General features: G+C 39.1%; 1 protein-coding gene and 1 long non-coding RNA gene across 3 annotated transcripts in view; both read left to right on the plus strand.

The window, feature by feature from the left end:
- LOC133838900 (synaptosomal-associated protein 25) overlaps positions 1 to 25,918 on the plus strand; it is a 120,650-nt gene that overhangs the window by 63,017 nt on the left and 31,715 nt on the right. For both annotated transcript variants that reach the window (XM_062270150.1, XM_062270149.1), the window contains 2 exons: positions 10,139 to 10,256; positions 16,063 to 16,191. In XM_062270150.1, coding sequence (XP_062126134.1) covers positions 10,139 to 10,256; positions 16,063 to 16,191 — 247 coding nt within the window. The remainder of the gene's footprint in view (positions 1 to 10,138; positions 10,257 to 16,062; positions 16,192 to 25,918) is intronic.
- Positions 5,402 to 5,736, plus strand: LOC133835491 (uncharacterized). The gene is made up of 2 exons (XR_009893581.1): positions 5,402 to 5,533; positions 5,564 to 5,736. It is a non-coding gene; the product is annotated as an uncharacterized LOC133835491 (long non-coding RNA).

Here is a 25,918-nt window from a genome sequence, read left to right on the forward strand (position 1 = left end):
AAAAGTCCCATTGGTGTTATAAAGGTTGTGATTTCCCTGCTGTCTTCATCCAGTTCCAGCTGATGATAAGCGTCTTTCAAGTCTAAACGCGAAAAGAATCGTGCACCTTTAAGTTTGGTCATAAAAGATTCAAATGTTGGTAATGGATACATTTCTCGACGAATTGCCTTGTTCGCCAGACGCATATCCACGCAGAGTCGAATATCGCCATTCTCCTTAAACGCCAGGACAATTGGGGAGATCCATTGACTCGGACTCGTAACAGATTCAATAATGTCTCGCCTCAAAGCTTCATCTAGCTTCGCTGCAACTTTATCTTCAAGTGCCACTGGGATCCTCCGCACCGGCTGCTGAACAGGCTTGATTTGTGGATCAATGCACAGCTTTATTTTGACACCTTTCCATTTGGGAAATGGTGCGGTCGTTTCAACCCGATTGACACTTAGGCCAAGACGAAGAACATTTAGCTTTATGGCTGTCTCACGCCCCAGTAATGACTGTCGTCCATTTTTAATAACAAAAAATGTAGCAATCACCTCGACATCTGGTACCGCTGATATCGGTGCTTCAAAACACAAATTACTTCTAGTAATTGATCAGAAGCATATCCTCGGAATTGTTTTTGTGAATGTGATCTCACATTAAACACCGCCGGGGTTTTCCTTTTCAGTGTTTCCCAGTCTATATGGCTGATGAGGTTGAATCGCGAACCAGAATCGATAATAAGAGAAACTTCTTGGCCTCCAATTTTGCAGCTGATAAGCTCTTCTTCCTCGTCGCTGCATATTCTAAAACAATTCGAGCTTTCCTTCTTCCTTTTGAAATCAGGTCGACCCTCTCCAGCACAATCGTCATCTAGTCGACGCTTGGGGTTTCCATTTTTAGGCTGAGGATATTGTTTCGACTTGCATTTGCGTGCAAAATGCCCTATTTTCGAGCATTTATTGCATTTGGCGAGTCGCGCCGGGCAAACGGGATCACTATTGCCATGACCCATCCGACCACACCTAGAACATTCCACTCCCGGTTTTGCTTTACGAGCCACGATTTTGTTTATTGCCTCAACGGTTGGCTTCTGCATGGCTTCGGCTTGTTTGTTAATTTGCTCCTCGACTTGACACGCCTCAATAATCTCGTCTAGGGAGTGCTCTTTACTCAGAAGTTTCTTCTTTAATTCAGGAGATGCCCACGAGTCCAGTATTTTGTCCTTAAGACAGATTTCCTCGATTTCCTTTTTCGATTCGCCAAAGAAGCATTTATACATTTGTTGTCGTAGCCGAAGAATAAATTTCGAGAAATTTTCCCCTTCCTGTGGAGCCAAATTGCGAAAAGGTGTCGTTCGAACGTGGAATTTTGCTTAGGTGAAAAATAGGCATTTAACTTCTCAATTAAAATACCGCAAACATCATTGTCCAGCTTTTCATCATATTCAATTATTGCGCCTGGTAGTGAGTATGCAACAGTCTGCAACTGTACTCCACCCAAATGAAGTAGTTTTGTTCTCTTGGTTTTTGGTGACTCAATTTGGTCAACCTCCATAGCTATGGTGAACGCTCTTAACCATTTTTCCCATTCATTTCTGAGCACCGATTTTTCAATCGTGTCACATAGAAATGGTTTAAGAATATTATCAGTCATCTTATCTGAAACACAAGATTTTATTATAAGTAAATATTGGCTTGTTATTACTCAGCCTTTTACATGTTTTCTTTTTATCGACTTGTATTTTATACACGATCGATTTAATATTTGGCTTACGCAAGACGAAACTCTTTCGCACAGCCTTCTCTTTGTACGTACATATGTATATTCGTACTTATTTGCATCTGTATATGTAGCTTGCATAGGTTTATCTCCCACACTCAGCCTTTTCCACATACAAACGTGTGTACGTTGCCGCGATGGACTTGTTAAATTTAACACTTCATCATTTTCTCCTTCTCTTTCCTTTTACTCTATGCTTAGAGATTTCGTCTTGCGTGGAGAACATCGTCTCTGAGAGCGAAGCCTCTCACGCCAACATAGACACAAAAACCGTTACTTTTCGTTTTGTGTTCTACTTTCGCCCTCCTTTTTCGTTCGTTTTCATGTACCTACATTGGAATTATATTCCAATTCACTGGAATTGAGTTTCACTTAGAAATATTAAATTTCAAAATGTACTTATAAATTCAATTCCTATTTATTTTGCACAAGATAGTAAATTTACCTCGTCGCCAATGTAAAGACCCGTGATATCAATTAATAAACACGCACTTTGTGGTACTTAAATTAGGTTTATTTTATTTCTTTACTTCACGCACGTCTGTCGTGCTCGCTCACTTATGTTGAACTAACTCTCGTCTCTCTTGACACTCATCGCTCGTGTCCGCTGCTAGCATCGCCGCTCTCCTTGCCGATCTCGCTGCTCTGTGCAGATTCCCACAGTATGATTGATTGATTGATTTTTGATGATGCTAACGATTTCGTGGCAGAATTTGATTGGAAGACATCTTTAAGGTGGTTGGCAAACATGCTGGCTCTGTCTGCATCGCTGCGCGCCCAGCCTCCTGTGGGATTTCTAATAAGCATCACGGTTTCTTTCGGTGAGGTCAGAGTTGGGTGAGCTCTCCATAGTGAGTGTTTTGTTCTAGAAGTACACAATTGCTCTATGTAGTGGCGGTGGACATATGCTTCTTCTTTCTGTAGAGCGTTCGTAAGTTCACGTGAGGCATGTCTTAAATTTTTCTTAGCAGATGGCGATCTGTGGAGTTGCCACTCTCGACGTAAGCGACGCTTTTCGAGGTCGAGCTCCTCGATTTGTAGATTTGTCTTCTTTCGATTGCATTGAGTATTTATAGTTTGAGGTGTTGAAGCTCGGGCTGCAGAGACAAGTACAGACTCCAGTGAATTAACAAAGCTGTCTACGTCGGCTTCATTGTTGGGATGAGGACTTAACTCAATGTGTGAGCCAATATACTTTCTGTACTTAATCCAATTGGTTTTCTGTGAGGTCAATTTAAGTGATTGTTTCAATGTTCCTAGATGACGGAGTAGAATAAACAGTATTGGCGAGTGCTCAGATGAAAGATCCGAAAGGCATTCGGCGCTTATCAGATTTTTTGGAATGTTTTTGGTAATCGCAAAGTCTATTAAATCGGGTAGTTTCTTTGGGTCTGCCGGCCAGTATGTTAATGTGCCAGGAGAAACATAGTCGAGCTTTTTCTTGGCGTTGATAATGGCATTGAAGAGCTGCTTTCCTTTTGGAGTCACGAGACGAGATTCCCAGTGTGTGTGCTTGGCATTGTAGTCTCCTGCTGCTATGAAGTGGTCTCCTAGTGAGTTGAAAAACTGAAAAACTCATCTTCAGCTATAGTGAAGCGAGAGGGGCAGTATATGGCGACTAGTGTAAGTTGGTTGTCAGTAATTAATTGTATATTTATAGATGTGGCCTGTAGGTAGTTTTTAGCAAATTTGTTATGATAGTGGTGCTTATACGGCTTCTGATTAGAATTCCAGTACCACCATGTGCTTTACCGTCTGGATGATTTGTTCCGTAGAAAGTATATCCTCGTAGTTGAAAATTGTATTTGTTTGTAAGGTGTGTTTCTGAAAGCAGCATTACGTCGATTTAATTGTCGAGTAGGAATTGAGCTAACTCAAGTTTATGCTGCGAAACGCCATTAGCGTTCCACGTAGAGATCCGTAGGGGAGTCATTATTTGGATTGTTGTAAAACCAGCATTTGAATCAATAGATTTTGGTTTCGCATTAAATCTTGCATAGTTTTGCTCATGAATGACATAAATTCTGTAAGGCTTTGTTGTAGACTGCATATCATAGCTTTGAAGTTGCTTTTTGGCTGCTCCGGCAATTGATGCTGCTGAGCCGTGTTCGGTTCTTGGTATGCTGATTGCAGAAATGAACTTTTTGAGGCAGGGGTAACCGGTCCTGATTTTAAAGCGCTTGCATATGTCACACTTTTGTCAGAGTTTATGGGTCCTAGTGAGGATCTGGATAGAGTCGAGAAGAAGACTTCAGGGTTTGGTCTGGAGACTTTCAACATTTTATTTTGGGTGCGGGCAGTAATTCCTTTCTGGTGGATGCGGCTTTTCAGATCCTTATAAACTGGGCAACCTCTATAGTTAGCAGTGTGATTGTCACCGCAGTTGCCGCACTTTTTCGAGTTGCAGTCATCTTTACTCGCTGAGCAGTGTGCGGAGTCATAAAACTCTACAAACTACACACACCGGGCGCAGTTTACAGTATGACCATATGACCATATTCTTGGCAGTTCGCAGATTGTACCGAACCATTGCGTTAATGCGGTTCTTCAATTCGGCGATGCAGCAGGAACTGAAGATTGTATATAGGGTGCACTTCGTATTTCTTCACGGGCTTATTTTCTGGCTTAAAGAGTGGCTGCGGCTTTCTATCCCTGTTAAGGATATTGAAGACTGTCTTTTCGCTAAAATCCTTCTCTTGTAGTGCCTTTGTTATCCCCTGCAGGCGCTACTTCGGATTCCATACCCTTAAGTACGACTTGCAAGCCCTTGCTGCTTTTAAGCTGATACGTGTAAAAGTTATTTTTATTATCGGTAAGATATTTCGATAATACTCTGTAATTGTCTTCAGACTTCATTTGAACTTTTGTTTCCTGAATGTTGCCCTTTACAAGGGGTATTATGTGGAAGTCATCCTTGCCCATAAGCTCAATAATTTTGTTGACGAGAATATTGGAACTTTTTTCTCGTATATAAATAGGCGGAGGCTTTGGCTTCCTTTTCGCGTCTTCAGTAAATTCGGTAATAGTTAACAACAAAAAAATGGTGACATCAGGCAAAGATCCCAAATTCAAATATCTTGAGAAGCATAATCATTGCATATTAGAATATATACTATAATACTATACTGTATTGTGAATTTTCAAGTAGTTCTATAGTGGAATCTTATATAATATCTTTTAGTATAGAACATAGGACTAGTCTAAATAAAGTGAATAGAGAAAATGATAATGCACAAGTAAAAATAAATTTCGAAGCAAAACGAAAAGGAATTACGAGCATTATGCTATGTTTAAAGGCTACGTATATCAATAAGTTAGCGATACAACAAATAAAGCAACTAGCCATTTTGATAGTCTGCAGAAAATTATAAAGATCCATATGGTACACGGATTGAAGACTTTGTGGAACTGCGAAGTCGAAACGATTATGTAATCTACCTAAACGTAAGGTAATAGAAGCTCGAGATATAATCGTTTTTTGAATAATATAAAGTTCTAGGATCTGGAATGTGATGCAATGAACTAGTTGTTTGCACCATCCGAGCTGTCAGAAGACGGTTAGCCTGTGAAAATGTGTCAACTAACTCGATAGCTGCTGATGATAATGCCAGGACCAGAGATGACGCCAATGTGCTATAAAATCCGATAACCTTGGCAACATCAAGCGATTCAAGTCTCGACTGATTGCAAGAGCTATATTCGGCGTTACGGGATTAATTATTTTGAGATTTTTTCACCAGTAGCAAAATACTCGTCAATCCGACTAGTGGTCGTGTAGCATGGATTGTACATGAATCAGATGGACGTGTCAACAGCTTACCTCAACAGCGAATCCAATGAACACATGTATATGAATTAAGCTTTTAAGATATATTTTGTTAAGAACAATTTATTAAGGTTAGCTCGAAGGCTTGATTAGAAATAAAATTTACAATGTTGAAATAATCTAAATAAATCTAAGTCGACGCTGCATGTGTTTTGTCTGACACAGTCCCACGGTGCCAATTTTCCAATTATCGCTGCAGTGTAACTGTCTCAGATTATGTCTGAGATGTCTGAGTGCAGTGGTCGAATTTTTGTCCGTGCTTACCTTTGGTGAGAACCGCTGACTTTGTGGCACGCGGAGTCGAAATATGGGAACGGTCAACGAGCTTGGCCGACTTAATTAACATATGCGATAGGGAGGGATTCGTCGATGAGGGCCATCCTGATTAAAACTATTTAATGCTTTGAATGGCTTTAAGCAAAGTGGCCGCTAAATACTATTCCACAGGAGATTGGGTTTATTTCATAAGCAAGGGAATCTTGTGTGTTCACTCTTCAAGATGACCAACTATTCAGCATAATTGTTGCGTATAAACTGAAGTACTTTGGTATTTATAATACCTACTGAAATTATGCATTCTATCACGAAACTAGCCCAAAGGAATGTTAATCCATATCATGAGCACGAAACTGGAGCTAAGTGAATACTACGATACTTGAAGAGCACTGCGGATTTAAGTTTCCAGGCGATACACGTGACTGCAAGTATAGCGGTTGGGCTTTCTTTGCAACGGGAGCTGCGCTCATATAAACCACCCAACGCCACCCTTGTTTTTATTATACTAATCTGCAAAGCTGGACGAGGTATTTTAACCTTTCTTTTCTATTTAGATGAGATGAAGTTATAAGCTGCTTCGACCTTTATTTCAAAAGATCCCCTTCTTTTGCCAGCTAACTGTTTATCATTTGATGATGCCCCTCTCCTTTAATGCTTTCATTAGGGTAACTGATTAAAAAATAGCTTAAAATTTTAAAATCACGAATGTTTTAAGCCAAATTTAAATCAATATGTGAAGGCAATCCAAGTCCACAGAACTTACAGACTTAAGGGCAGAAGCCCACCATGTGTTTTTTTGTTTTTGTTTTTTTTATTCAGTGTTAAAGCAATTTGTTTTAAATATGTATGTATGTATATGTAAGTTTTGAAAAGTGCAGTAGATGTTCTCTTCGATCGACTTATGACAATGAAGTCAATAAAAGGCTTTCCTTGGTTAAGCAGTAGCAAAAAAACAAAACAAAAATGAGATAACGTAAATGTAAAGAGATTGTAAAGCTCACGGCGCTTTTAATTTATCAGCCCATTTTTCGTTCGTACCGGTCAGCTATAACTATAAGAACTTGTGTTGTGACTAGCAAGATTATAACGTTTAAAACTACATAGAAAATACTATTTGAAGAGAAATTCGTGATGCTTTTATTTTCTTTATTTTTATTTTTTATATTTCATCGCTGAAAAAGAAAAAGCTCTATAGCTCAACAGGCTTGTTCAGCATAGGTTTGTAAACGGCATCTACATGTATACAAGTCGAATTCAATTACTTCCTCTACCGAATTTCCAATATACGGACATAAATATAGCCGATTTTGAAGTATTTTGGATGTGATCTCGAAATAGACAAGCCCGTAATCGCTATTACAAACCTACCTGTCGAAATAGCGGTTTCTAAGATTGAAAATATTGTCATAATTTGCAGGAAACTGGTGAAGTATCCCAAAAAATCAGAAATTAATGCAATGAATGAAGTGTCCTTGAAAAGATTTTGTCCCACACGATGGATACCGTCTACTACTTGCTAAAGTATATTGAAATCAACTGAATAGAGTTTTAATAGAAAAAATCAGACCTGCAGAATTGAAGGCATTAATATTAATCATTTTTGTCCAAAAACTTGAATCTTAAGCAGAAAAAAAATCTGCAGATCGAGTACAATGAAACCCTTAACTTAACTCTATAGTCAAATTTCATCTACAGTTACTTTTACAGTAATAAAATGTCATATAATAGTCTTGCTTCTTTTTCCCCCAACAAACTCATTATATTATCATATTAATTATAAAATTATTATGAATCACTTTGGCTGTAACGTAAACAATATTGAATCGCCTTCAGTAGACGCTGAATTTGCTGATTATTTTTTAGAGGTACACAAAGTTTCACACAAGGTGAAACAAGAAATTACAGGATATTCTAATATCAATGATGCCTTAACTTGGTGGAATAAGAAAAAGCAATTTTTTCCGCTTTTGCTTAAACGAAGCTACAAAATATTTTGGATTTCAGCAAGCATCGCGGCTTCGGAACGCACAGTTTCAAACGCGAGAGACTTAATTTCAGCGTTATTAATTTAATAACAACCCTGAATTTATATATGAATACAAAAACGCATTTAATTGACCTTTGGTTTTAGTTGTCATTAGAATCATTCGAATGATGCGTCTCGATTTTGAATATTCTCACCCCATTCAATTCGATTCGATTTCTTTCATTCGTTTGCGACTGAGTCGTACATCACTCACTCACACCAGTTTGGCTTGCTTTTAAATAAACTCAACTCATTTTAAGCATTGCACATTGTGATGAAATGCCTTTATTTTGGCCACAATCGTAATTTTAAAGCTAGAAAGTTGTGAATTTCGCATTTTCTTCTTTTTTTTTTTATTTTAGTTTTTATTTTTTTATATTTTTTTGTTTTTAATCACCTCTAAATCATTTGGAATTACCCAGTCAAAAGAGGCGTTGCCATTGCGATTTGTATCCAGCCAAATTTTTAGTAAGTCACCTCGGCGAATAGAAACCTTACTTGCATCTATTGAAATATTTAACCCCCCCGCAAATTCCCGCAAATTATTTAAATGCTATCTGAATATACCCATAATAACTCATACTACCACATAAGTTGTTATTTGAATCCTGTTGTATCTTGCTAGATATGCTCCACGAAACACAAATATTTTGAGGTTAGAACCAACAAAACTACTGATTACGTATTTCATTAAAAAAAATAACAACACAAAAGCACATATAATTAAACACTTATGCAAATATTGTCTACATACCATGCGGAATATTTTCCAATATAAGGTATTTTAATTGGTCAAACTGTTTAAAAATACGAAAACGCCAAAATTAGTCAGCAAGCTTGCACGCACTAAGCGTGTCGAGGGTTGCACAATAAAATTGCAATTAAATATTTTCGATGTCTTGGGACTTTTCTAAGCTTGAAATAATTGTAACATTATTGATACATATATTAACATGAACTTTTTAGGCAAAATAAAGGCATTTCATCCCAATGTGCATTGTCAGTTTGAATGTGCTTTTCTTGCCACTCATGCTGATACCTAGTAATTGTATATACCTTAAAACGTTCGACTTGTGTCACCGTTACTTTACCAGATAAATAACGCAAATTTTATTCTGGAACTCATAATATTATTAAATATTAAAATTTTAATGGCACATTTTAAATGGCACAAAGCCTACTATTTCCTCAGGTACTGATGCAGCCATCATGTGTTCTTAGGTATTGTGCTGAAGTTCTTGTAAGTCCTTTACACAATTCTTTTAATTTGTCCAATAATATTTTTAGTATTCCAAATTGCTGGAAAGATTCATTTGTATTTCCATTTTATAAAAAAGAAAATAAATCCAACAAAAAAATTATAGATTTAACAAATTATAAAGGTATTTTTAAATTACCTGCGATCCCTAAACATTTTCAAAAATTAATAACAGTTAAATTACAATATTTTTGAGTTAATATCTTTGATAATTGGGGTATTTCAAATGGAAATGGATATCAAATTATTTAGATATCTAGCGGGATAGCATAAAACGTTGGTCGAATAAAACTTTCTATATTTCACTTGTTTTTCTATACTTAAATATGGATCTCTTGTCAAGAATCTCCAAAATAAGATAAACTTTTCTGCACTTACTCATTCGTACCTTGATAGGACTAATAGGATTGGATCGTCTTTTTAGTAGCTTTCACGCACTTTATTATTGCTTGTAAGCCACTTATAAATTTGCCTATGACTTGGCTAATAATAAATCTTCGCCACCGATACGATTTCAAGAAGAGTCAAAATACAAGTACACTTACCCGATAGAAGTGCAAAGGCTCTAGCTCCAATTTGTCAGACACTTAGGGAAATGTGTTAAAGTATTTGCAAGGAAGGGTGATATCATCATACGGGAACGTGACTATCATGACGCATTAAATATGAGATGAAGGCCATTTCGATTTCCAAAATATAGGCACGCACCATAGGCCTCTCGCTTCGTTTCGAGCGCTAGAGACACAATTTTGGACATCATAATTAATGTGTGTTTCAAGATTTTGATGCGAAAATTCAACTGATAAACAATATCTAGACCTGCTTGCAATTAAATATAGAAACCTGCTTCTGAGAGTGAAATAACTTAGATTTTTTAATGAAAACATTAATTTTTTAGCATTGGCCGTTCAGGCTATGCGTTGATTATTATTCTGCCAGTGAACGGACAAATACGATTGACAATGATATTTTTCTTGAATATTTTTAGAACAACTTGACCGAATCGAAGAAGGAATGGACCAGATCAATGCAGACATGCGAGAAGCTGAAAAAAACTTGAGTGGGATGGAAAAATGTTGCGGCATTTGTGTTTTACCCTGCAATAAGTAAATATTTCTATTTATTTAACTCCTTTATTTTACTACATTTATGTTTTTTCTAAGCGCACGGTTTTTGTTTTTAAAACATTATACAACACATACAATCATACAAAACAAGACAAAAAAAAACAAAATTTTAATATAACATATAGCCATAAAAATACTTATGTACTTGTTGCGCTAATTATAAAAATCTTTGTTTACTTTCATTTTTTTTATCGGTGGTACAAAAGAAATCAAAACCAACCAAATTGTTTTGATATATGTATGTATGTATGTATACAAGGGTATCTATTTAAGTTTCTGGCCTTGGTCACTTGTAGCCATATTAGGATCAATTGGCTATTTCCCCAAAAAAAAAGTTTGGACTTTTATCGATAAAAGCTCCATACAACTTTTTCATGTGTGGCCATATTTGCTATCGATAAGCGATTAATCAAAAACTTACCTCGGCAGAAAAAAGGAATTAACTCGTGAACAATTTGGAGCAATAATTTTTCACAACATTAGACATGGATTATCACGACAAGAGTGCATCGATGAACTTAAATCTCTGTATGGCGTTGAAGCGCCATCCTATAGACATGTGAAAAACTGGTTTTATGAATTCTATCGTGGTCGATGCTCGCTCGAAGACGAAGGCAGTGAAACTCATCCAAAAACAGTCATTGTGCCAGAAAACATTGATGCCGTGCGTGAACTGATAATGCAGGATCGTCATGTGACATATCGTGAGATAGAGGCGTCCTTGGAAATTTTTTTGTAAAAAAAGGTTGGTTCTCGTTGGATCCCACACAATTCGACAATTGCTAAAAATAGGCTTGTGTGGATTGGTTCAAAGAACCAATCGCGGTGCTTCAAATATTTGTAAGATCGTCGCAGGAAGCAAGGATTTATGCTTATGAGCCCGAAACAAAACAGCAATCGACCATGTGGGTCTTTGACGACGAGCCAAATCCAACGAAAGTTGTTCGTGGAAGAGCCTGTTTCTTTGGTAAATCTGGTCATGTGGCGACTGTTCCACTTAAGCAACGTAGGACGGTCAATTCTGAGTGGTACACTACAATATGTTTGCCTGAAGTCCTTGTACAAATTCGAAAAAACAAACAAGAAAAGATGGATCATTCTGAACTATGAGTGGAAAAAGTGCTTCGACAATTGGTTTGAGCGCATTCAAAAGTGTATAAATCTTGCTGGAGAATACTGTAAAAAACCTGAGGTGTTTGCTACGTTTTTCGTAATAAAAAACGGAACACTATCACAACTCGGAAAAGACACAGCACTCAAACTAAATGTCTTACGTCTCGGGCTCTGTGTCAAGAAAATAGAAAAATTAACACCGTTCCCAAAATGGAAGGGGACACCAGTCTTTAAAGGCAGACATTAAGCCGGTTCAATAACCAATGAGGCGAATACCAATTGCCCTGGAAGACAAAATAACAGCAAAATTGGAAGAAGCACTTGCCCTTGATATCTTCGAACCAGTAGTAGGCCATTCTCCCTGGATATCGCCCATGGTCATAGCATTTAAAGAAAACGGTGACATCAGAATATGCATCGACATGAGGCTGGCAAATAAGGCAATCTTGAGAGAGAATTATCCATTACCAATATTCGACACTTTTATGACTAAGTTGAAGGGCGCAGAATATTTCACACGACTGGATCTAAAAAGTGCATATCATCAGCTGGAGTTAGATGAGTCCAGCCGGAGCATAACCACATTTATTACCCCACGTGGGCTATTTAGGTATAAAAGGCTTATGTTTGGCGTTAACTCTGCTCCAGAGAAGACTCGAAGAACTTTTAGCTTCATGCAAGAACGTGATGAACTACATCGGCGATATAATTATTTTCGGAATCAGCGAGAAGGACCATGACGATGCAGTTCAGAAAGTCAAAGAAGTTTTGAAGGAAAATAACGTTGTGTTGAATGAGGAAAAAAAGGAGTAAAGGTATTCAAGTGGATCTTGAAAAAGTCCAAACAATCCTTTCTTTTAGAGATCCCAAAAACAAGGAGGAGACTCGGAGTTTTTTAGGACTTGTTACTTACGTTGGTAAATTTATCCCCAACCTGGCAAATTGCACAGAGCCTTTAAGACGACTGTTGAAAAAGGAAAGCAAATTCAATTGGGGCGAAATAGAAAAAAAAGCTTTTGAAGACCTAAAGTTCCATTTAGCAATAATACCAAGCTTATCATATTTTGTCTCAAACAAAAAGACACGTCTACTAGCGGATGCCAGCCCAGTTGCTCTGGGAGCAGTACTAGTTCAATTTGACACATCTGGAGAACCTAAACTTATTTCATTTGCAAGTCGCAGTCTATTCGACGTAGAAAAACGTTACTCTCAGACTGAAAAAGAAAGTCTCGCTCTAGTATGGGCTGTTGAAAAGTTCTACTTTTACTTAACAGGCTTGGAATTCGAATTGGTGACAGACCATAAGCCGTTGGAAACCATTTTTAGGCCAACCTCAAAACCGCCGGCACGAATTGAGCGATGGCTTTTACGCTTGCAAGCTTCTAAGTTCAAGGTGATATATAAAGCCGGAAAAGAAAACATTTCAGATAGCCTATCTCGATTATGTGAATTACCATCAACAAATTCGGATTGGCGTAAAACGGAACACAACATATTTCGAGTTGTTGAATACACCGTCCCTACATCATTGGACATTTCGGAAATAGCGCTAAAAAGTAGTGCTGATGAGGAAATTGTTGACGCGATGACATGTTTGGATGCCAACTCGTGGGAAAGCAGTACATCAAACAGTTATTACCCATTTCGCTTCGAAATTTCGATGCTAGGAAAGATCCTATTGGGGGGAACACGACTAATTATCCCAAAAAGTCTGCGGGAAAGAGTTCTAGAACTAGCTCATGAAGGATACAATGGTGAGTCAGCCATGAAGCGTCGATTAAGAGTAAAGGTATGGTGGCCACGCATCAATCGAGATGTGGAACATTTTGTAAAATCATGCAAAGATTCAGCCATTAAGACCGGCTCCTATGCAAAGAACTGTTTTTCCAACAAGCCCATGGATCTCTATAGCTAGTGATTTACTAGGCCCACTTCCAAACGGTAAATACGTCCTCGTATTTATCGACTATTTTTCCAGGTATATGGAACTAAAATTTTTACAATCTATATCATCGGAATCAATTATAGGAGCCATGAAAGAAAAATTTTGTCGATTGGGTTTTCCGAGATATATGCGAACGGATAACGGGAGGCAATATATTAGTTCGTTGTTCGAACAATACTGCAGCACAAATGGCATCGTACTAATAAGGACCCCACCATATTGGCCTCAGGCGAATGGCGAGGTCGAAAACATGAATCGATCTTTAGTGAAAAGACTAAAAATAGCTCATCTTAACAAAACCAACTTTCAAGAGGACATTCAGCAGTTCATTTTAATGCATAATGTTACCCCGCACAGTACAACAGGTACCTCTCCTTCAGAACTTATGTTTAACAGAATGATTAGGGACAAAATTCCAAACATACAAGAAGCATTGGGAGAAGCTCATGACTCGGAAGAAAAGGACAATGATTATATGCAGATAAGAAGAGAGGAGCGAAAGAGATTAGTATTCAGATGGGCGATAAGGTACTGATGAAGAATGTAGTGCTCCCTAATAAGTTGACACCAAATTTTGATACCACAACATATGAAGTCTTAGAGCGTGAAGGTGACATTGTTCAATTGACAGGGGAGGGGAAAACACTTATAAGGGATGCTAGTCACCTAAAGAAAATTCCAGTTTCGAGCACAAGAAAGGACTTTACGAATTTAGCATCGACTGCGGCGGATTTAGGGAAGACACGTCAACAATCGTCGGTGGATACTCCCGAACAATACGACACATCATCTGGACCTGGTTTAAAACTCAAACTGGTAAACAAAGGAGGGATGTGGGAACCGGTGCGAGTAGATACGGAGAGCGCCAACGATGACTCTGCAGAGAGCGACCATGGCTCGCGCTCAAATGCAGGCCAGTAGTTCGCAAGCTATCAACGAGAGTGTATATAATACTTGTGTCATTTACTAAAAGTAATAATAAATAATATACATAAAATAGAAACAATATTCAGTGTTATTCACGGGTTATTACACTTCCTATAAAGTATATATATCGTTGATCAGCAGAAACGATCTACCCATGTCCGTCTGTCTGTCTGTTCGTATGAACTATAAGAAATAGTTCAAAACAATCGTATAACAAGTGTAATTTTATAGCTAGAGTCGCTAATTTTGGTACATACAATAATATCTACAGTCTTTATCATCCCTGTAAGTTTGGTTGCGATCGGATAAAAAATGTTGCTTGGGATCAGATAAAAAAATGTGTACTTGTTTTCTTATTTCTGATTGTTGATTTATTTTCATTTATTTTATTTCACTGAATAAATTTCTGAAGAGAAAAATTCTTCGCAAAATCTTTGGTCCAATCTGCGTGGACGATGTTTATCGCATCAGATATAACCACGAGCTGTATGAGCTGTACGGTGATGTTGACGTAGCCAGTCGAGTGAAATCTCAAAGACTTCGCTGGCTGGGCCACATTGCTCGTATGGATGAAGACGCTCCGGCTCGTAAGGTGTTTGATGCGGTGATTATTGGGACACGAAGGAGAGGACGACCTCGAACGCGTTGGCAAGACCAGGTGATGGAAACCCTGTCCACACTTGGTGTTACCAACTGGCGAAGGCGCGCTCAGGATCAGGCCGAGACCCGATAAAAGGGTTGTCATGGCCATATAATATTAATAATAATAATAAAAATAATAATAATAAATTCTGAATATGTTTATTTATTATTTATAATAAGCAAGTAAGAAACAATCACAAGTAAGAATGCTACAGTGGAGTGTGCTCGACTGTGAGATATCCGCTACGCATTTTGAATGAAACCAAAATATTGCGGTATTATTTTCAAAATACTACAAAATATTAAATACTACAAAATACTAAGTATATTTGTTATATCGATATAGTACCACATTCAAAATATACCATAGACGGCACAATATACCAGATTGTCAGCCAAAGTAACTAAGACCCCCAGTAAGTATGCGTTTTTGTTCATACAAAAGTATTTCTTTAATAACGTTCACAATTTTTATCTGATCGCGACCAAATTTTCAGGAATCTTCAGGAATAATTACTATTGTTATTATTGATGCACCAAAATTCGCAGTTTTGGATTTAAAATTACGCTTGTTATTCGGTTTTATTGATTTGTGGGCGCGGAAGTGGGCGTGGCAAAAATTTAAAACAAACTTAATCTGCAGGCAAACATAACAAATGCTGTGGAAAAATTATAAAATTATAGCTCTATCTCTTACAGTCTCTGAGATCCAGTGTTTCATACGGACAGACAGACATACGGACATGGCTAGATCGTCTCGGCTGTTGACGCTGACCAATAATATATATATAATTTATAGGGTCGGATGTGCCTCCTTCTACCTGTTACATACATTTCCTGCTGGCACAAAGTTATAATATTCTTCTACCATATGGGTAGCGGATATAAAAAGTGCTTAAAACACAAATACTCTTAATACCGTCAAATATACATACTCCCAAAAAAAATACGACTTTGTATCGATTACTTTGCTTGCAAGTAGTCAGTAGCACCGCCAAACAAATTTCCGAAACTTGTCACCCTTGCCATGGTCTGGTCGGTACTATCAATATACATATTTCTTAACTTGGTGGTGAGATTTGTCTACATCGCTTCTTAATCTAGTAAAGGAATCATAAAACAAAGAAAGTGATTAAACATAAATTTTTATATTCATAGAAGTCAGTCGTTTAAAGAAGATGATGGAACGTGGAAAGGAAATGATGATGGAAAGGTTGTCAATAATCAACCACAACGAGTAATGGATGATAGGAATGGAATGATGGCTCAAGCTGGATATATTGGCAGGTAATTAAAAAAAAACATACATATTATAGAAATATTAAAATACTAGTAATCACCATATTTTAATTTTAACTTTGTTAAGTTGTTAAGTTGAGCACGGAATCTCCTCACTAAGAAAGAAAAGCTTAACTAAAATATATATTTCATTTAATAACAATAATAATAATAATAATAATAATAATAATAATAATAATAATAATAATAATAATAATAATAATAATAATAATAATAATAATAATAATAATAATAATAATAATAATAATAATAATAATAATAATAATAATAATAATAATAATAATAATAATAATAATAATAATAATAATAATAATAATAATAATAATATAATAATAATAATAATAATAATAATAATAATAATATAATTAATTTTTTTTTTTTTTGAGGTAGGGAAAAAATGTCTACACACCACCATAGCGACGTCTCAAACTATGGCTGTGCGGGGATCGCATATGCATGCTGACCCGCTAAAAACTCCCCTTTCGCTGTTTCAGGGCGGAATTTCCCAGCCCGGAACCCCATTTGAGTGCGCATAACTTCAGGCTGGGCGCTCTGGTGTTCTTAGCTCATCGTTTCACCTGCGTCCAGGCGCCTCTTTTGCGTCGGAGGATTCTCTCGACGTGTATCGTTATTATTTTCCAGTTTTGCTCGTTACTTACGAGCAGTTTGGCAACGTTTTGTGGCCTCCAGATTCCATCGATCTGCGATTCAAGCAGCTCTCTTTCTGTTTGCCACTGAGTGCATGAGAAAAAAGTATGTTCTGCGTCATCTATATCGGCATCGCCATACACGCAGCTTGGCTGTTGGCGTAGTCCTCTTTAGTGTAGGTACTTTCCGAAGTATCCGTGCCCAGAAAGCAGCTGCGTCAAATAGTAGTTTACTTCGCCGAAGTCTCGGTTGCTCCATATTTTTACGTCAGGTATTTGCTTGGCAGTCCACCTACCGGTTGCTTCGTTTGTCCAGCGATCTTGCCACTGTTGCATAGTTTCCTCTCTGGGGTCGGTGTCAGATTCTTGGTTATTTTGGCGCTTTAGCCAGGTGCGCCGTCGCTCTTTGGCCTTCAGATCTATAGGGATTTCGCTGCTAATCACCAAGACTGCTGCTGTCGACACTGTCCGGTATGCGGACGTTACTCTAAGTGCCGCCGTCCTCTGAACGGCCAACAGTGTTTTGCATTTTTGTTTTATGGTCAGGGTGTCTGCCCATGCTTCAGACCCGTAAAGCAGTATTGAGTTTACTGTTGATATCAGCAGTTTACGCTTACTCTCAGTTGGGCCACCAACGTTTGCCATCAGCTTACTGAGTGATGCCACTGCCCTTGACGCTTTTTCCACTGTATGGTGTATTTGGGTCGAGAAAGTCATTCTTGGGTCGATATGGATGCCTAAGTAGTTGAGTGATAATTTTGTTTTTATTATGTCGTCGCTTACGTGCGTGTTCACTTCGAGATGTGCCGTTTTGTTAAGATTATTAGTTCAGTCTTCTCTGTGGCGAGCTTTAGACCATGGGTTTCGAACCAAGCCATTGCTCGCATCATGACTTGGTTTAGCTTCCGCTGCGCTTCCGTCATGTCGCGTGCCTTAATGATGGCGGCGATGTCGTCGGCGAACCCGACCAGGTTGCAGTCGTCTGGCATTTCTATTGAAAATATGCTGTCATAGCTAGCGTTCCACAGTTCTGGGCCGAGGATAGAGCCCTGTGCAGCACCCGAAGTGACGGTCTTTCGCCTGGTCCCACTTTGCGTCTGGTATATCAGCTCTCGTTTGCTTAGGTAGCTGCGGACCATGCGCATCAGGTAGGCTGGTGTTCCGAAGCGTTTTTCTAACGCGTCGATGACGTTAGTCCATCGCAGACTGTTGAAGGCGTTTCTAACGTCAAGAGCGGCCAGGAGCACTATTTTTCTAGAGTAGGCGTTTCCTCTCTGTGCATCGCTTACCGCTTCTATGACGCACTGCAGCGCTCCAGCTGTCGATCTACCTGGTCGAAAGCCATGCTGTCGGTTTGATAGGCCACCTGCCCTTTCTATGGCTGTAGATAACTGAGGTTTTAATAATCTTTCTAGAAGTTTTCCAGCTGTGTCGAGCATGCATAGCGGGCGATATGCACTTGGGGTAGCTGGGTCTCCTTTCCCTTTATCTATTAGCATTAGGTGCTGTCGCTTCCACACCTCTGGAAAAATTCCTTCCATCAAGCAAGCATTATACATGTTTAGCAGGATTTTCGGGCGTGCGTCTGCTATGGCTTTTAGTGCTTCGGATGGAATCCCATCGGGTCCGGGTGCCTTGTTGTTTTTCAAAGATGTTGCTGCCGATCTGAGTTCATTCTCTGTAAAGAAAGGAGGCTCTTCGAGGGCGGGCGTCTCTGGGTCGGTGCGTCGTTCGTGCTGTGGGAAGAGCGTGTTGACTATATTGGCCATGACGTTTTCGTTGAGCTCCGGAGTCGGCCTTTGAGCTCCTAACTTACGCGTTACGATTTTGTAGCCAAGACCCCACGGGTTGGTATTTATGTCGTTTCGTAGCTTTTCCCATTTGCTCTTTTTTGCTGTGTACAATGGCAAGTTTAAGGCGCTTTCTAGCTTCTTTGTGCTCCTTGCTTTCCGCCGTAGCACTGCTCCGAGATCTGGCTCTAGTCATTTTCCTTCTCGCGCGTAGGCAGGCTCTTCGGAGTTCCGCGATCTGCTCGTTCCACCAGTAGGCAGCTTTCCTTTTAAGGAAGCTCGTCGTTTTGGGCATCGCTGCGGCGCAAGAATGCTCTATGGCGCGCATGGTGTGGCGTACTATGCTTCTTGCGTCCCTAGGGTCTACGGCTGTTTCCATACTTGCGTCTAGTAATTCGATGAGTTTCTCGATGTCCAGTTTTTTTCGCGTTCCACCTTCGGGTGGTTTTCTTATCATGATCGGGCCGACGTCTATGGTTTGAGTTTATGGAGAAGCAGATATACTGGTGGTCACTGCCCGTGTAGTCCTCCAATACACCCCACTCCTGTAGTTTGCTCGCTGCTCTTTCTGTTACCAGAGTGATGTGTCTAGGGCCTTAACGATAATTCGATGTTCCGCACAAAAAGAAATCGATGTGTCTGCCCAGTGTCGCGCACTATCCAAAAAGGAGGTAAATAAGTCAGTGCAACGCTACTACTAAGTATAAATCTAAAAAGTTTTTATTTGTGTTTTTTTTTTTTGAGAATAATATAGAAAGGTATAATATATTTATTCCAAAAAATATATGTGTCTTTCCGCGACATCTTTTGACTCAGAATGCTATTTCCATGTAACTGGTCTTGGTTGACAAATTATTATTTTCACACAGTAACTACGATCTAATAACTAATTAATTTTTCTCTGAACAGTAAAAAAAACTTGTAGTTCGTTCACTCATTAGCCCCCTAAGTGTTAACAAAATCATAAAAATACGAAATCCTGCTTTTTTATTTTTAATTTCAAGATTTTATTCTTAAATGAATTAAAAATGTACAAACTTGATGAATAATGTCATTTAAAATATTTAGCTATTTTGTTGGTTATTTTTTGTATAATTTTAGCAATTTTTAGCAATTTTTTTCTGAAATCCAGCAAGTTTTGCTCCAGAGATTCTGGCAACACTGCAACAGAGGTGTATACCCCCACCGCATGTGAGAGGGTAAGAGCCCCCAAGTACAATTAAGCCTATTATTTGTTATGTACAAAACTTGCGTGGCCTTCTTTACTTTTTCTAACACGTTGAGCTTTTATGACAGTTTGATGTCCAGGACCACACCCAGATATTTTACACCTCGTACAGCTCAGCTTTAACGTAGTCCTGCCTATCTTCGGCGGGATAAGGTCAGTTTTGTCCGCATTCCGGCAATGTTCCATAACTGAACTGAGGGTGGTTGTGCATTTTTTCGTTTTCAGAATGCATATGTCATAGGCACAGGAAATAAACTTTGGAGCCTGTCTAGTGATTCCATTGGGAGCGAGAACAACCCTAGCCTAGGAAGTGCCATTGTTGGCGGCGAACTAAAACTACTGTGGCTTTGCAAGCGCATTTACTACTGGGTGTTTGTAATCGGCAATTCTCTTTTATGCAAGGGAATTTTACCGTTATGTCTGCTAAACGTAGTAATACATCTGCAAATTTCGGAAGCGTAATTTACATTTGACTTGAATGTTAGCTATAGTAGAGGTAAATTATTGTATACAATATTATAGGAAGGTGTGCGCAGAGCACGAATGTAAGTAAAAATATGAAAAACAATGAAGTGTACAAAATTAAATGAAGGAAATAAAGGTTTCTGCAGATTTTGACCCACTACGAATTGTTGGAAGGCACCTAAAATGTCAAGAAAAGCCTTAAAAACAGTTTTTTTTTTTAAGTGGGCTACTTTTTCGATGGAAGCCACGAGAGCATGGAAAGCCATCTCGATGGATTTGCTCTTCAAACGCATGCTAATTGTGAGGCATCAGAAGTATTGCATTGCTTCTAATATGCAATATGCAAGTAGCTTCTCCAAAGTTTTTAGCAAGAAATTCGTTATGCTGATTGGATAGAAATATTATACACGCCGAATAAATCTTCGTTAGCCATGGAACAATCGCAGATTTGCTGGAGCAGCATTGCTAGCTACAGTCCATCTAGGATGGATAACCTAATAATATCTCACTTTATTTTATTTATTGTTATTCCGCATTATCGTTATTCGATATTCTGCGGCTCAAAAGCTTCAGCACTGCATTAGTCCCACAGTCCATCACTCGTCTTAAGCAGACTAGGACTAAAATTCCTTAGTTTTTAGCGTTGTTCAGGCACAAGCAGATAGCTGGAAATAAAGACCTTTTGGATGAGCAGCGAAACATCTTTCCAAACACTTAGGTTTCCGCCTGCTTAGCAAGTTGAAACAGCTTACTACGGAGCGATGACAAATCTGGGATTTATCAAAGTGGCGGGTTCGCCTTGAGTAATGTAGCAGGATGCTAGCAGCACACATCCATCCATACATCCACAGCTTTCGAGCACCACGGAGGAGTAGCTCCGTGGTTGCCATTTTCGACACATGTAGGTTGAGAAATTGTCAGTGAAATGAGATGCAGGGTGGCATCGGTAACACTGTCCAGATTGTCCAGACCGAAACGATGACATTTTTTAAGGCGTAGTTAGACGCTCCGTAAGCTCGCCATTATTGGGCAAAGGTTCACCGACCTTCATTCGTCGAAATGGCGGCGTTCTGTTTCTTAAGCAGTTAAATCGCTGGCGACTTCAGCAACCGCTGCTCTCTGTTTTTCTCCCTTAGTATAAAAAAAAACAAGTAAGAAAGCTACAGTCGAGTGTGCTCGACTGTGAGATACCCGCTACCCCTTTTGAATAAAAGCAAATATTGCGGTAATAGTCTCAAAATGTTAAAAATAAATATGCGTGTATTCTCGATCGGGATTTAAAGTCGAGCACCACCGACAGGGTGTTTAAAAAGAAAAAAGTTTGTACCCCGAGCGGGCTCGAACCCGAGCACCACAACGTGCTCGGCTTGCACTCTACCCCGAATACCCCGAGTACTACAACATGCACATGCTTGCACTCTACCAATAGAGCTATAGCAGTGCCTCTATGCATACAGATACAAATATAGAGGCGAGCATGTATATACGTATACGCATACATACAATACATACATACATAGAAGGCGGTTTTGGTCACACAAAACTATTTCTATAATAACTTAAACAATTTTTATCTGATCGCAACCAAATTTTCAGGAATCACAAATACCATTGGTATTATTGTATATACCAAAGTTAGATTTATTACGCTTGTTATTCGATTTTGATTGATTTGAGGGGGCGGAAGTGGGCGTGGCAAAAATTTGAAACAAACTTGATCTGCGTGCAAACATAACAAATGCTGTCGAAAAAAAATTCTCTATCTATTATAGTTTCTGAGATTTAGGTGTTTATACGGACAGACGGTCATGGCTAGATCGTATCGGCTGTTGACGCTGATAAAGAATATACACCTGGCCCTCGTTTAACACGGGGGTTACGTTCCTGGAAATCTTCATGTTAAGCGAAATCGTGTTAAGCGGAACATGGATTCAGTACAAAATAAGGGGTTGCGTTCGCAAAATTCAAAATTGGCAGCAAACAAATTTTTTTATTGTTCAAATTTGGTATGTTTTTATTAATGTTTCATTAAAGTTTTATTTATTATTTACATGTTTTCTTTTTTTGTGGCTCTTTATAAAAAAATCAGTAATTTTCGATGGCTTTTAAAGCTTCTTTATAGCACTCCTTATAACGCAAAAGTATTCTTTCCAACTCTCTCTTAAACTTAAGTCGTCGCTCGATGACCGGATCTGAATTTAAAAAGCTCGATTCCAAGCTGCTAGCATATGCGAATCCTTCTTGGAGTTTTTCTATCGATAAACTAATTTGATCGGTTTTTTCAGAGCTGCTGTCATCTAATTTCGAATTGTTTGCCTCATTCACAGCAATCTCAAGCAATAATTCGTCATCAACTTCTTCATCTTCAAACAACTCTTGCAAGTCTTCATTTGTCATGTCATCGAAACCTTCAACTTCAATCAAGTGAGCAAGGTCCAATATATTCTGGAATCCACGTTTTGGCACTTTTATTTCAGAACTTTTAACTACCTCTGGCCATAATTTTCTGCAGCATCTATTTAATGTTGACACCTTAATCTCTTTTAAAAATAAGTTTACCAACTCAAGGCTATCTTTAATAGAAAGCATCTTCCAAGCACTGGTTTCATCGATGGAGTCGGTTTCAGTTGTATTCAAAATCCAGCGTATAAGATCTTCGCACCTACTAAAACACGCTTACATCTAGCAGATCAAACGTGGGATTTTTTGATAATCATCCCATGCGTAAGACACAAGCACGAAGGCACTATCGCGTTAATTGACAGCAAAAAAAAATATATATCAATATTTTGCAATCGTGTAAGAACGAGGTTTTTAGCGTATTAAAAGGGGGATGACAGGAAATTAGTAACCGTGTAAGACCGAGTTCGTGCTAAAAGAGCCCGAGTTAAGCGAGGGCCAGGTGTATATACTTTATAGGGTCGTAGATGCCTCCTTCTACCTGTTACGTACATTTCCTGCCGACACAAAGTTATAATACGCTTTTACCTTATGGGTAGCGCGTATAAATAGAAATGTCCGTTTTCTGTGCGTTTTTGGTGTGTCTCTTACTAACTGGAGCCCTTTGCTTGGGAGTCTCCTCGGACCGCTTTCGCTTGCTTGCCACGGACTCCACCTTTTGGGTTGACAACGCCGGTAGAAATGAACTGCATCTTAGAAGTGTTATAAGAGTGGGTTAAGGTGGTCATGCAGCCAAGCGTTGTCACAGACGCGCTTCTCCTTTCTTGAGTAGACAGGTTACCGAGCTACGTTACCGAGCCTGCAGTGCACCGCTGCGCAATATTAGAAGTGCTGGAGGTTATTATTTTTACTTAATTAAATCATGGCTGAAGTCCTTGTCTCTATGCGTTAGTTGAAAATGTATGTATATGTCGAAGAATTACAGATCTAGATATGTTTAGTTTGAAAGTTAACGGACAGTATGTTAGGTAACATAATGTTAAATGGACAGAGCATCATTTGATACAAGCTCAAATGAGCATGGCGCTTGCAGTTCTTTGGCTGATGCAATAGACACAATGTTAGAAGGATGATGAAATAGTTGTGGTGAAATAGAAGGATTGGCGGAGAGAGACAGATGGCTTGCGAGTCAGTCTGCTTCGAGTTACGAGACGAAGAACATTGCAAGCGACTTGCTGTGCGAAGTGCCATTATAAACAAATCATGGAAGGAGATGAAGAGCCAATCACTCCAGTGCCAAATCAGTATTCTCCGACATCAGAAGTGGGATCGGTCTCGCCCCAAAATTTATCGAACGATCAATGGCGTGCATTATTCGAAGCGCAAAACAAATCTTTTCGCGAATTAATTAAATCGATGCAGATTCCCAGAACAGCGACGCAACCCAGTAGAAAAGTAACGCTTCCAAAGTTTTGTCCCGATACTACGAACGCAGATGCTGCTGCTTGGTGTAAAACTGTTGACATAATCATGGCAGAGAACATGTTGGAGGGTAGCGCTCTTGTCATGGCGTTAAGCAACTCTTTGGAAGGAGGAGCATTTCAGTGGCTGTCACAAATCTGTTACAGTGGAATAAAGTGGCCGGAATTCCGAGAACTGTTTATCCAAAGATATGAAAGTGTAGAGACGTCAGCTGGCATATTGCTTAATATGTACAGCAGTAAACCAAGGCCAAGCGAGTGTTTGTCTGTGTATGCCAGCAGACAAGTATCGGCTTTACTGTCAAAGTGGAAAAATGTGAGCAGCGAAGAAATTGCCGTATCGATCGTGTTAGCGCATGCTGCGCAAATAGATAAACGACTGCAGCGATTATTGTTTACAACGAACATCAAAACACGAAGCGAACTGGAGCAACAATTGCGTGCCTATGCGTTTGGTAAGCGCAATGACTGCGAGACACCAAGACTATACCAGTGTCCCTGAACAAAAGAAGCGGAGAACATCGTGGCAAGGAAAGTGCCACTCTTGTGGCAAACCTGGCCATAGAATGGCAGAATGTCGAAGCAGAAAACCGGGAGACGCAAGTGAGACAAAATTCAACTCAACTCGCGGCAATGCCACACCAAAGAGGGATATGTCAACTTTAACCTGCTACAAGTGCGGCCAATTAGGTCATATTGCAACCAAATGCCCGACCTCTTCATCTTCAAGCAAGGGCAACACTTATGAGAAGCGAGTGGATGTGTGCACCGTCGTCGACCCAAAGGGGATCATGTACCAACATGGTGAGCCCGTTCCGTACTTTTTTGATTCAGGGGCAGAGTGCTCCCTATTAAAAGAAAAATTAGCTAATAAGTTCATGGGCAAGAGAATGAATAACACTGTACTTATAAGCGGCATAGGTGAAGGATCAGTAACATGTTCAATGCAAATTCTGACCACTGTTAAGATATGTGAGCTTTCGATAGAGATCCTGTTTCACGTTATCATGGACAAATATATGAAGCACGATGCACTGATTGGCCGTGAATTTTAGGTCAGGGCTTTGGCATAACTATAGATGCCAATAAGTTTATTTTACACAAAATTAATACTGTTAATACCCTGTCTAGCACTGTTGAGTGGAATTTTATGGACTCCATAAATAGTGATGTTAATCTAACTCAGTCTGACCGAGCCGAACTGGCAGAAATATTAAAACCTCACGCATCAACATTTATAAAGGGTATACCTAACCGACGAGTCAACACAGGTGAATTGGAGATCCGTCTGATAGATGCCAATAAAACGGTAATGAGGCGTCCGTATAGATTAAGCGTGGAAGAAAAGATATTAGTGAGAGGTAAAATACAAGAACTTCTGGTCATACGTCCAAGCTGTTCCCCTTTCGCGAGTCCCCTTTCGCGAGGCCTTTAATAGACTTAAGGAGGTATTGCAAAGGCTTCTCTTACAATATTGATAAGTGTTCCTTCTTGCAGCCAAGTGTTGAATACTTGGGGAATAAAATTGAAAACGGCGATATAAGACCAAACCCGCGAAAAATGCAGGCATTGGCTGCATTGCCACCCCCACAGACAGTTACGCAACTAAGACAATTTATTGGCTTATCTTCCTACTTCCGACAATTCGTTCCTCGATTTTCTGAATTAATGAAGCCCTTATATTTTTTAACGTCAAAAAACAGC

Source organism: Drosophila sulfurigaster, chromosome 2R (genome assembly GCF_023558435.1).
Source record: "Drosophila sulfurigaster albostrigata strain 15112-1811.04 chromosome 2R, ASM2355843v2, whole genome shotgun sequence".
Taxonomy (NCBI): Eukaryota; Metazoa; Arthropoda; class Insecta; order Diptera; family Drosophilidae; genus Drosophila; species Drosophila sulfurigaster.